The following is an 11228-nucleotide window of genomic DNA, read 5'->3' as shown; positions in this document are numbered from 1 at the left end:
AAATTCCTTGCACACCAACTGTTTGATAAAATACCAAAAAGAGTTTCTTGTGTTGTTTTTGTGCACTTTGATGTCTAATTGAGTTATAAAAGGAATAATTGNCANGTGTTGCACAAGTCTCTTNGGAAAACGATACCTGGTCTTACCAGTTTTATTACTTGAACGATTTGGTACACTTGCCAATGAGTTAACACATATGTTTTCATCTTCTCCTGGATATTCAACTGATCTTCATCACTCATCCTTTTCATCTCATGAAAAGCACCCTATAAATACTCCTTTTATTTCACAGTCATTAAGTAATATGACTTCACTGCCATTATCTTATTCTTCAAATAGTGAACCATTGACTGCAATGCCTGTAATATTATGGCAAATGAAGAGTATTCTACTAAGCGAAGTGATTGGCAGGAGTGGGCTAACCAGTTAACCGGTGATGATGATCCATTGACTGCTAATTGGAATGATCTTCTTGCTGACAACATTCAAGATCTTGAATCGAAGGTTAAATTTTTTTAATTTATCAAAGTAGCACGAGCTTGCAGATTATACTTATTAGCTACTTATTCAAGGAATGTGTTAGAAACTCATTTTGTTTCATTAGCGTTGTACAGGCCTCAAATTCATCTTCACAACTTCCAATAGGACACCAATCCCAAAGCCATCAACAACTTAATGTTTCATCTGGTCACTCACACTTCAAACAGTTTTAAATCACCAAATGGAACGTGTGTAAACTATGAAACAACAAGGAAAATGACTATTCCCGAAAATCACTTGGTCACTTCCCAATTTCAAACAATTTCACTAGATGGAAATCTGATTTTGCGCTTTTAGTGAGGAATTTACCAAATGAACAGTAACTCAGATTTGAATTGACTAAATGGACTTACACAAAGATTGCAACAACACTAAGATACACAATTGCACAAAATCACTGCAGCAAGTGTTAATAATGCAGAAAAAATGCATCCAAAACTGCACCAGGGAAAAATTGTGGCAGAATATTGGAAATAGTAGTAGTGAATCTGAATAGCAGTGATTCAGATGTGTAGATGATACTTCAAGCAAGTTTTAATCATCATTTGCAATGTGTGGAATTAATGAAACAGCCAAGACATGGTCCAGATAAAGATTTCATTGGTTCACTACCAAAAATTGATTAAAAATTGGTGTTTTGGTTGCCAAGTTTCTGGTTAAGTGCAAAATTGACCATAGGAACAGTACAAGCAACTTTCAATTCACCAATTATGTGTTCACAATGCACAAAAGTACAAAGATTCTTTAAATCACCAATATAGTTGCCAATTATGCAGCAATAACATTGTAAACAGTAGCAAAATGTAAAAATTAACATAAAGCAAATGCTGGATGGTTCAAGAAATGTATAAGATAGGTCCTAACACTAGATCTACAGAAAATAAGGGTTATACACTTGAAAACACTATTTTATATCAAACCAGGAATAACAAACTCTTCCAATTTCATTCATTTCATTAACTTCATTACAAGAGACCAAACCTACAACAAAGTTAGAACAAATCATCCATTCCTCATCAACATTGAAACTACAACTAACTGTATTACACATAAAACAGACACTAACAACATCAGCACCTTCATCCAATTTTGAACGATTACAACTGATTTTTGTACATTCACTATCATTTTCCTAATACTATCCATGTCTTCACTGTTCAGCATAGTTTCTTTCTTCCCTTCACTGTTGAAGAAGCTACCCATTTCGTAACCACCAATATCATTACACCATTTGAAGAAGTTGCAACCACTTTCTTCACCACCGTTCTGTAAAGGCAACATTCAAGTTAATTAGAGAGTACCACCTTCTTCTCACAAACACTACCACAACTTAATTAGGTTGAGTTTAAGCTAACATACCTTATACTTGGAGCATCCCCAAAATTGCTTGCCCCGATTTTTCGTAGTTTTCACAATTCTGACCACACAACTCTGATCACAGTAGCAGATTGGTGAAGACGAACCATTTTCCTTCTGCCTGGCGCTGCAACTCCATGAATAGCAAGAGTGTTCCTTGGACATTGTGGAAGAACACCCACAACTACAAGCTCCACGAACCTAAGTGGCAGATTTTCCCTCTTTCTGCAGACACAACCAATTGTGACCCCAAATTAGGAAACATAGTTTTAATATGATTAATAATTTCATTTATTGATTTATTTTCATTTATTAATTTATTATCAATTTATTTTTAAATTTCTCTATTCACCTATCCAATTATTTATTATACAATATTATATTAAGTATGTGCCACGTCTCCGAAAAATTACACGTCACCTAGCCACAGGCAAGGGATTTAACGCCGTCTCAAGCAAATTAACTGTAAGGAATTGATTAATTCAATTTTTCATGAATAGGGACTCAATTGAATAATTTGAAAATACAGGAACCTAATTGACGCAAATCAACATAAATAGGGACTACTGAACCTATTAAACCTATTTATAATTTAAACAAAATATAATTTTTTAACATTAAATAGACAATGTGTAATGAATTAAATGATTAAAATTTTAATTTAGCATTCCTTTTGAAATAACGTGAATATTTCTTTTTATTTTAGATAGGTTAAAAGCTCAATCAAACCTATTTCTTTTGGTTTTAACTTTGTCAAAAAAATTTATTCTAAAACTTTGGTTAATTATTTTTTTATATTTTTAATATTATGAGTTTTTTCTAATTTTTTCTTATTATTTTGATTACTTTTATTGTTTTTAAAGATAAAGTATGTTATTAAGAATTTAGAAGATAGAGATAAGTGTTTTGCAATAATGAGATGAGTATTTTAATGTTAGAATAATTTAATATAAATAGAACTTAATAAATACGTGTCATTATCTAAACCACTAACCATTACTATTTCTCGAAATTATTTCTCTAATTTTTTTTCTCTTCTCTCTACAATTTCTGACTCCTTTATCATCTATTTAATAATCAGTAAGTGTTTAAGCGATCCCGGCGTTGAATCCTTCATTCTCTATTGATCAGATTACATTCTAGAATAAGTAAGTTTATGCTCATTTTCTTAAATTTGTAGTTTAAAGCACATGTGACTATAAGTTTTATCACATGTGTCGTCCACCTCTCTTTTCTAGTTCCTTGTTAACCAAAGGTCCTAAGGACTCACTTCGATCACAATTTTATGGTTTGTAGGTCCTAAGTTCTTTTGTAGTTTCTTACTTTCACTAGTATAATACACTTCATTGCTCTTCTCTTTTGATTTTGTTGCTCATTGTATTCACATGTTATGAATTTGTAACTGAGGTGGTTTGAAAGGTTGAAGGTGCAACAAATGAAAATGGAAGGAAGCCAAGCATATGGGAAACTTTCTCCTATTCTGGAAATGGTATTAACCTCTACTCTCACATGTATAACATGCTTCATTTCTTTCGAAATCAAATCTAAGGTTTAATGTTACTATTTTGATCAGGCAAATTTCATGATAGAAATTATGTTTCCAGGGAATATGTTTATAGGTGATGAAGATGCTGTGTGTGACCAACATCACAAATATAAGGTGAGTAACCGTGGAGTATATCTTTCGAAATCAAATCTAAGGTTTAATGTTACTATTTTGATCAGAAAAATTTAATGATAGAAATTATGTTTCCAAGGAATATGTCTGTAGGTGATGAAGATGTTGTATGTGACCAACATCACAAATATAAGGTTAGTGACCGTGGAGTATATCTAGAGAGAACCATAAGAAGCTGTTATATATATATATATATATATATATATATATGCGTGCATATGCATAAAATGAATTTTATAATTTTCTACTGCTTTATATTCATGTTGTTCACCTAAAAAAGAGTTTGTAGTTTGTTCCGAGCTAATAGCATACCTTGACATCGAGCAGAAAGATGTTCAGCTCATGGCCAACATGGGTTTAAAAGCCTACATATTTTCCATATCATGGTCAAGAATTATTCCAGGTGAGATTGTCAAACACTTGTTTAGGGGCAATGAATTTCTGACTCCAGTTGAATATAGTTGCCAAGATCAAACTGTTATTTCAGTACTGTTCTGACATTGTTTTTTCGATGCATTACCATATGTAAGGGGACAAGTGAATCCCAAGGGACTACAATATTACAACAACTTTATTAATGAATTGATAAGTCATGGTTCTTATAAAAACATGATTTTCTCTTAAAGTTTGATTAAACACCAAATAGGGTTCTTCCAGGTTGTCTGATGAACATTTATATTTTTTTTTCTTTTTTATTTCTCATAATGTAGGAATCGAAGCACATATTATATTATACCATTGGGACCTACCACAAACACTTGAGTATGAATATGAAGGATGGGTTAGTCGAAGAGCTGTGTATGGTTCCCAACCTTGTCCTAGACAAAGATTGTGCAAATTAAATCTAGCATGATCTTGAGAAGTGATATTTATTGTGATTTAACACATGTATATATACGTTTGTACGAAAAACTTCACATCATATGAAGATGTGTGCTTTAGAGAATTTGGAGAAAGAGTGAGTTATTGAAATTATCTTGTAAAGCAATATCATGTCATGACACATACTAGACAACTTAATGATTATGTTTTGAAATATTATTGATTTAATGATTATATTTTGAAATATTATTGTACCAATAGTTTTTATTTATGTTAATGAACATTCTTTTTGAGATCTTTGTTATATTTATTTTAATGTTTTATATTTTATTTGTCTATAATAGAACCAACAGATAGTGTGGGTTTGTACATAATATAACAAATATTTTATATTTTTTTTTCAAAAAATATTTTATTCTAAAATTAATTATTTTTTTTTAAAAAAATTTAGACCAATAGATAGCGCTGACATAGATAGCGCTTAAAAAGCGCTATCTATGCCCTTTTTTTGTAGTAGTGTGAAAGATCTTGCGTTCTTGTTTTGAATCTGAATAAGAAGTTTGTGAAAACTAGTTGAACACTTTGGCTAAGGATGATCTGCTACTTAATTTGTCCATTGAGATGCACCTTTCTTTTTTAGAAGTCTATTGAACGAGTTTTCAACTTATTTCTCATCTATATATATATATATATATATATATATATATATATATATATATATATATATTATTGTTAAGTGATTAATAATTTGTGATCCTATTGAGTGAAATCTTGAGCAGTGGTATTATTGTATTTGGCCATGATTTTTGTTGTATGAGAAGTGAAGGTCATCACAAGTTCACAACCACCTGAGACTTCCATCAACGTGTTATTCAGATAAGTCTAGTATAATCATTTGCATCTTGCATGAACTTTTATAGTGAATGATTTATGTGTAGAAATAATATTATGACCCTATATATATATATATATATATATATATATATATATATATATATATTCTTTTACATGTTACCTCACCCTTGCTTGTTTGTAATTGTGTTTGTGATTGTATTTGTACGATGATTGTATAACACGTGTTGTTATACAAGAACTTAGATAGAAATACAAATGATTTTGGAGCCGATGACTAACGAGAGAGGAGATTGATGATGAGAGTTTTATTTGAATTTTATCTAATAAAAATTTATAATAATGTTTTGTATAAATTTATGACATTAATGTGTAAATGAAAATCGACTTTTTTTTAATAAACAAAATGAAAATTTTTCCCGTGATAATCCAAAATAGGTGTTATAGATAATGTGATAAATTCATTTATAGTATTTATACTATTTAAATAGGATGTTATAAATTATATAGTATTTTTCAAGATAAAAATATTTTAATTATATAGTATTTTTCATGATAAAAATATTTGAAAAATAATATGTGACATAAAGCATGATACGTAGTGAGTAACAAAATAAAGAGGTTATATTGACTCAAATTTAGAAAGAATAAGACCAAATGAAAATATTGAAAATAGAAAAATTAAATTTAAAAAATTATCATAATATTGAAATAATTAAGGTTATTTAATCTAAAATTTATTTTGTTTTCCATCTAGTGTAATCCAAATTTGTAATGTGCTAAATTTATTTATATATAAAAGTTATATATATATATATATATATATATATATATTATTTATTTATAGATAATATATAAATACACAGGTCTATTTATCATCTATATATATGATCACTTTTATAAATTCAACTTGTATCTTCATTAAGTCAATATATACTCAAATATTCATAAATATTTATAAGTTATTTCTTTATTTCCTCTCGAAAAAGTTAATCTTTTCATTTCAATATCCATGAAACGAACACATGTGTCGATTTTTTTAATATAAATTTTATAACTATATTGTGCATGGCAATGACCATAATTTTTTCCACATATTTATTTAGGTTTTGATTCTTTTAGACTTCTAATTTAGAAAAAAAGACATTAAAGTTAAAATTATATTTATATTTCATTAGAAAAATGTGTTTCACTAGTTACATTGATTCTTAGATATTTTAAATTTTTCGAAAGTACCCTAAAACAATAATGTTTGGTTACATTAACTCATTATTTGTTAATAGTTTGATAAAATGCATATGTTTTTATAAAAATCGTTCTTAATATTATACATGACTAGATTTACATATCACTAGATCACGTAATTCTTTAACCTAATTCAATCCAATTAGTTTGAATTGATTTTCATTTATGATTAAATCAAACCCAATCTAACTCAATTCATTTTTTATACAGATTGGGTGAGGATTTAGTATTTCCTCTTTGAACTATAATACGTTACTTTTGGTATGCTTATTTATTCAACCATTATTAATAATTTTTTTCTTGATCTTTTATTTTAACTAATTTATAATCTTTTATTTCAAATTTAGAAAATGGAGTATGTGTACATGTACCTAAAACTCATAAGTAAATGTTATACCTTTTATTAAAGGAAACTAATATATATTTATAGTCACAAATATCCTTTTTTTTTTTTGTTTTTGTTTTGTTTTTAACATTTTATATCATTGACTTGATCTAAGAAGAAAGAAAACAACATTGATAAAATAAGTGAATAGAAATTATAGTTTTATATCTATATAAGAAATATGTGATATTGACATGTTGCATGCAAATGAGGATATGATGAGTCTTTGGTATGTGGTGTGATGAGAAAAAATCATAGAGTTGTGCATTAAAATAGTAACAAACATCGTGGTGGTATATACATAAACTTCGGAAAGGTAAGGTTAAAGACAAGACTTGGTTCAAGTTATGGTTTTTTTGGCTAAAAGCCATTTATATCGGGAGACATACAAACATGTCTTTTTTGTTCAGAGTGGAGCTTCATTTGATTTGGAAGAAGTTGAAAGAAAAACAACAAATTATGTTTTTTCTTCTTCTTCTTCCCACCCACCTTATCAATTCTTGTACATAATTTTCTCTATATATAATCCTTTAGTTTCATCATCGACACATATTGTCTCCTTGGCATTTCTGGCTTGTCCAATAACAAGTCAGAGGTAATGTCTTTTGTGTATACTTTCTTCTTCTTTCTTTCTTTCTTCTTTTTGCAGATTTTAGTTTTGTTTACGTTTGTGTTATGAAATGTTACAATGACAAGATAGATTTATAGCAACATAATTTCTCCATCTTTACCTTTTATTTTTCTCACATGTTCTTGATAATTGAGAAACTTGTTTTTCTCATTTAGATCAATATATTTCAATGTTTGATCAGAACATAAACAAGGAGCAAAATTCTCAAAATAAATAAAAAAAAATAGAAAACTAATATACTAAGATGTGGTTATATTTGAATTTGTTAAACAACAATTTTTTTTTTTATCTTTATGAAACCACAACTTTTATTCCTATTGAATCTTACATCCGAGGGATTATGACAATTTGTGATATTCAATTGCAGGTGGCTTGAATTTGAATTTCAAAGACAAGCTTCCTTCTTTAACACCAGTGTTAGTAAAATCTGGGCTACAATAATTTCATATAATTCATTAGACATGATTTAATTTCAATGGCTTATTGAGAACACATGTTTTTGTCAGACTATATTAAGCTATGTCGTGTTGTGGAGGTGCTGAAGAGGAATTTGGCATTCCACCTGCAAACCAATACAATGCATCAGTCGAAAAGGGTAGTGTATATGGTGGTGGAGGTATCACACTTGTTACACCCTTTATTTTATTCACCATATATATGAATACCTTAAAAACCATTAGAAGTGTTTAAGGTTGTTCTTGAAACTTGTTTAAGGTTGTCATTGACACTTACATATTGTCATCTATGGTATAATATGTTTTATAATATCTGTAATGGACAAAAATTACATTTACTTAATAAGTGCTTTTGATGTTGTTCTTCAATTAACATTATATTTTTAACTTGGATCATATAAAGAATACTATAATCTAATTGAAAAATATTTAAGAAAGCAGTAAATGATATAAAGCTTGATTTCAAATATTAGAGGCACATTGTGCATTACCTTTTAAAAATAAATGAATGAGTATATATATAAATGAGAGGAATGAAAAATAAAGAGGATATTTAATCTAAGTTTTAGGAATTTTCCTAAAATACATTCAAACACAAACTAGTTATGGATAATCTTGTTCTGAAAACTCTTTCTAGATTTTCATTTCCATTATTTATGTATGATGTAAATGATGTATGGAAAATTGAATCGAATTTTTTTTCCACAATTTATCTTGACATAAGGTATAATGTTATAATTTACTATATCTTAATTGTTTAATTAATATTTATCTTGATGAAATAATAACAGTTTATAAATGATTGATAATTTAAATGACTAATAATTTACATATTATAGTGAGTTATTATATTAACCTCTTTGAATACAGGAGGAGATAGAGGAGAGCCAAGGGGCAATATAATCAAAACTGGTGCTCCAAAAAAAGAATTACCAATTGAGATACCTGCCATCTCATTGGATAAGTTAAATCAATTAACAGACAATTTTGGTACAAACGCTTTGATAGGAGAAGGTTCTTATGGAAGGGTTTACTTTGCAAAGATGGATGGAGATGAGGAAGTTGCAATCAAAAAGCTAGATACTACTTCTTCTCCAGAACCTGACTCCGATTTTGCAACACAAGTAGGTCTTTTTTCGTTCAAAAGGAAAGAGTTCTTTTAACAACTCTTTTTTCGACAACTTTTTGACAATTTGTGATTGGTCGGTTTAAAATACTTTTTTAAAAGTAATTCAAACAGACCAATAAAATAGTAACACGCGTTTCGTTGTCAAAAAGTTGTTAAAAAGTGTTGTTAAAATATCATAATCCCATTCAAAATTTTGAAATTCGCTCATACATTGTTTTAGCTAGTAAATTTTTTGTAGTTTACATCATGTCATTATTGATCATGCAGCTATCAGTTGTTTCAAGATTGAAAAGTGACCATTTTGTGGAATTGTTGGGATATTGTTTAGAGGAGAATAACAGAATTTTGGTTTATCAATATGCGAGTTTGGGTTCTTTGCACGACATATTACATGGTAGGTCAAACAATACTAATAAACAGGTCTTGTATTGGTGAAACATTTTCTCTACCTTAATCAAACATTATGAGTTTGGTGTTGTAGGAAGAAAAGGAGTACAAGGTGCTGAACCCGGTCCAGTTTTAAATTGGAGCCAAAGAGTAAAAATTGCATTTGGTGCAGCAAAAGGACTTGAATTTCTTCATGAAAAGTGTCAACCTTCTATAGTTCATCGAGATGTTAGATCTAGCAATGTCTTACTCTTTGATGACTATGAATCCAAGATTGCAGATTTCAATTTGACAAACCAATCTTCTGACACTGCAGCTCGATTACACTCAACAAGAGTCTTGGGAACATTTGGTTATCATGCTCCAGAGTATGCTTGTACTTTTAGCCTTTAGTATTATAGGAGATTTAGTTATGTTAAGCCATGCATGTTTAATATTTTATATAAGAATAAAAACATTGGATGACATGAAACTATAGTCTTAAGCTTAAGTAATCTTAATGCAATAAAAAAAAAGTTATATAAACTTTATAGTAGAGAGTATTATTAAGTTTTATATAGATATCATAAAATAGAAGTAGAACACATTAGCTTCTTAATTAATATTTAGTTTGTTGTATTTTAAGTGAAACTTTTCTTTTGTGTTAAAAATAATTTCATGTTTCCAAAAAGAATTACTTTTACTTTCAGGTATGCAATGACAGGACAAATAACCCAAAAAAGTGATGTTTATAGTTTTGGGGTTGTTCTTTTGGAACTTTTAACTGGAAGAAAACCTGTTGACCATACAATGCCTAAAGGGCAACAAAGTCTTGTAACTTGGGTATGTCTTTTTCATCAACATATTACTATAGTTTGATGATTATACCTTTAATTTTTTAGGATAACGATACTTAGACAACATTTTTTTGACAATATTTGAACACCATCTACGTGTCATTCTGTGATTGGTCTAAAATTACTCCATAATCAATAAAAATAATTATAAACACCACCATGGACCAATCACAGAATGACACATAGATGATGTTAAATGTTGTTAAAAAAATGTTGTTTAACTATCATTATCCATTTATTTATTTATTTCTAGAGGCTTTGAATTTTATTTCTATTATTATATATTCTTATAGTGATGTGATTCTCAATAATTATAGGCAACTCCAAGATTGAGTGAGGACAAAGTGAAACAATGTGTGGATCCTAAATTAAATAATGAATACCCTCCTAAGGCAATTGCTAAGGTTAGCTCTTTTGTTCTTTCTTTTCATCAATATAGTATGAGGTTAATTTCTAACCAATGTTTAATATGGTTATGTAGTTAGCAGCGGTTGCAGCACTTTGTGTGCAATATGAAGCTGATTTCAGGCCAAACATGACAATTGTTGTCAAAGCTCTCCAACCACTTCTCAATTCTAAACCGACTGGCCCTGATTCTAACTCTAACTCTAACGCTTAACATTCTAACAATACTCAATTGAGTCTTGGAGACTAATAAATTTTTTTTGCTATTTTATACACGATGAAGCTAATCATAATCCAATTTCACTACTCAAAAGGTTGTACTAAGGCTAAACCAATATTGATTTTGTCTTTATTGATCTCTTGTACAATTGGAAACATAGTATTGTGATCATAATGCATGAAAAAGACCATAGTTTTTCTTTTGAGAAAAAAATAAACAAAGGTGTAATAATGAGCAAATAAAGATCTTAAAAAAGATATAAAAAATTCAATTTATGTTCTTTTGTT

The 11228-nt window shown here is 28.9% G+C and overlaps 1 protein-coding gene across 1 annotated transcript; it reads left to right on the top strand.

The window, feature by feature from the left end:
- Positions 1-7174: 7174 nt before the first annotated feature.
- On the top strand, positions 7175-10935 carry LOC106770058 (probable protein kinase At2g41970). Its single transcript, XM_014655881.2, has 9 exons — positions 7175-7473; positions 7877-7925; positions 8016-8125; positions 8835-9088; positions 9361-9487; positions 9575-9848; positions 10170-10302; positions 10634-10720; positions 10798-10935. Exons 3-9 carry the CDS (start codon positions 8029-8031, stop codon positions 10933-10935), a joined length of 1110 nt encoding a protein of 369 aa, XP_014511367.1. The 5' UTR covers positions 7175-7473; positions 7877-7925; positions 8016-8028.
- The last annotated feature ends 293 nt before the right edge of the window (positions 10936-11228 follow it).

This window comes from Vigna radiata, chromosome 8 (genome assembly GCF_000741045.1).
Source record: "Vigna radiata var. radiata cultivar VC1973A chromosome 8, Vradiata_ver6, whole genome shotgun sequence".
In the NCBI taxonomy this organism is placed as follows: domain Eukaryota; kingdom Viridiplantae; phylum Streptophyta; class Magnoliopsida; order Fabales; family Fabaceae; genus Vigna; species Vigna radiata.
The sequence above is the reverse complement of the archived record's forward strand: the minus strand, read 5'-3'. Positions and strand labels throughout refer to the sequence as shown.

Excerpts from the sequence above, each read along its gene's own strand:
- LOC106770058 (XM_014655881.2), top strand. The coding sequence starts at position 8,029 with ATGTCGTGTTGTGGAGGTGCTGAAGAGGAATTTGGCATTCCACCTGCA. Across the intron at positions 9,488-9,574 it reads TTTGCACGACATATTACATG|GAAGAAAAGGAGTACAAGGT; the intron begins GTAGGTCAAACA and ends TTGGTGTTGTAG. Across the intron at positions 9,849-10,169 it reads TTTGGTTATCATGCTCCAGA|GTATGCAATGACAGGACAAA; the intron begins GTATGCTTGTAC and ends TTTTACTTTCAG.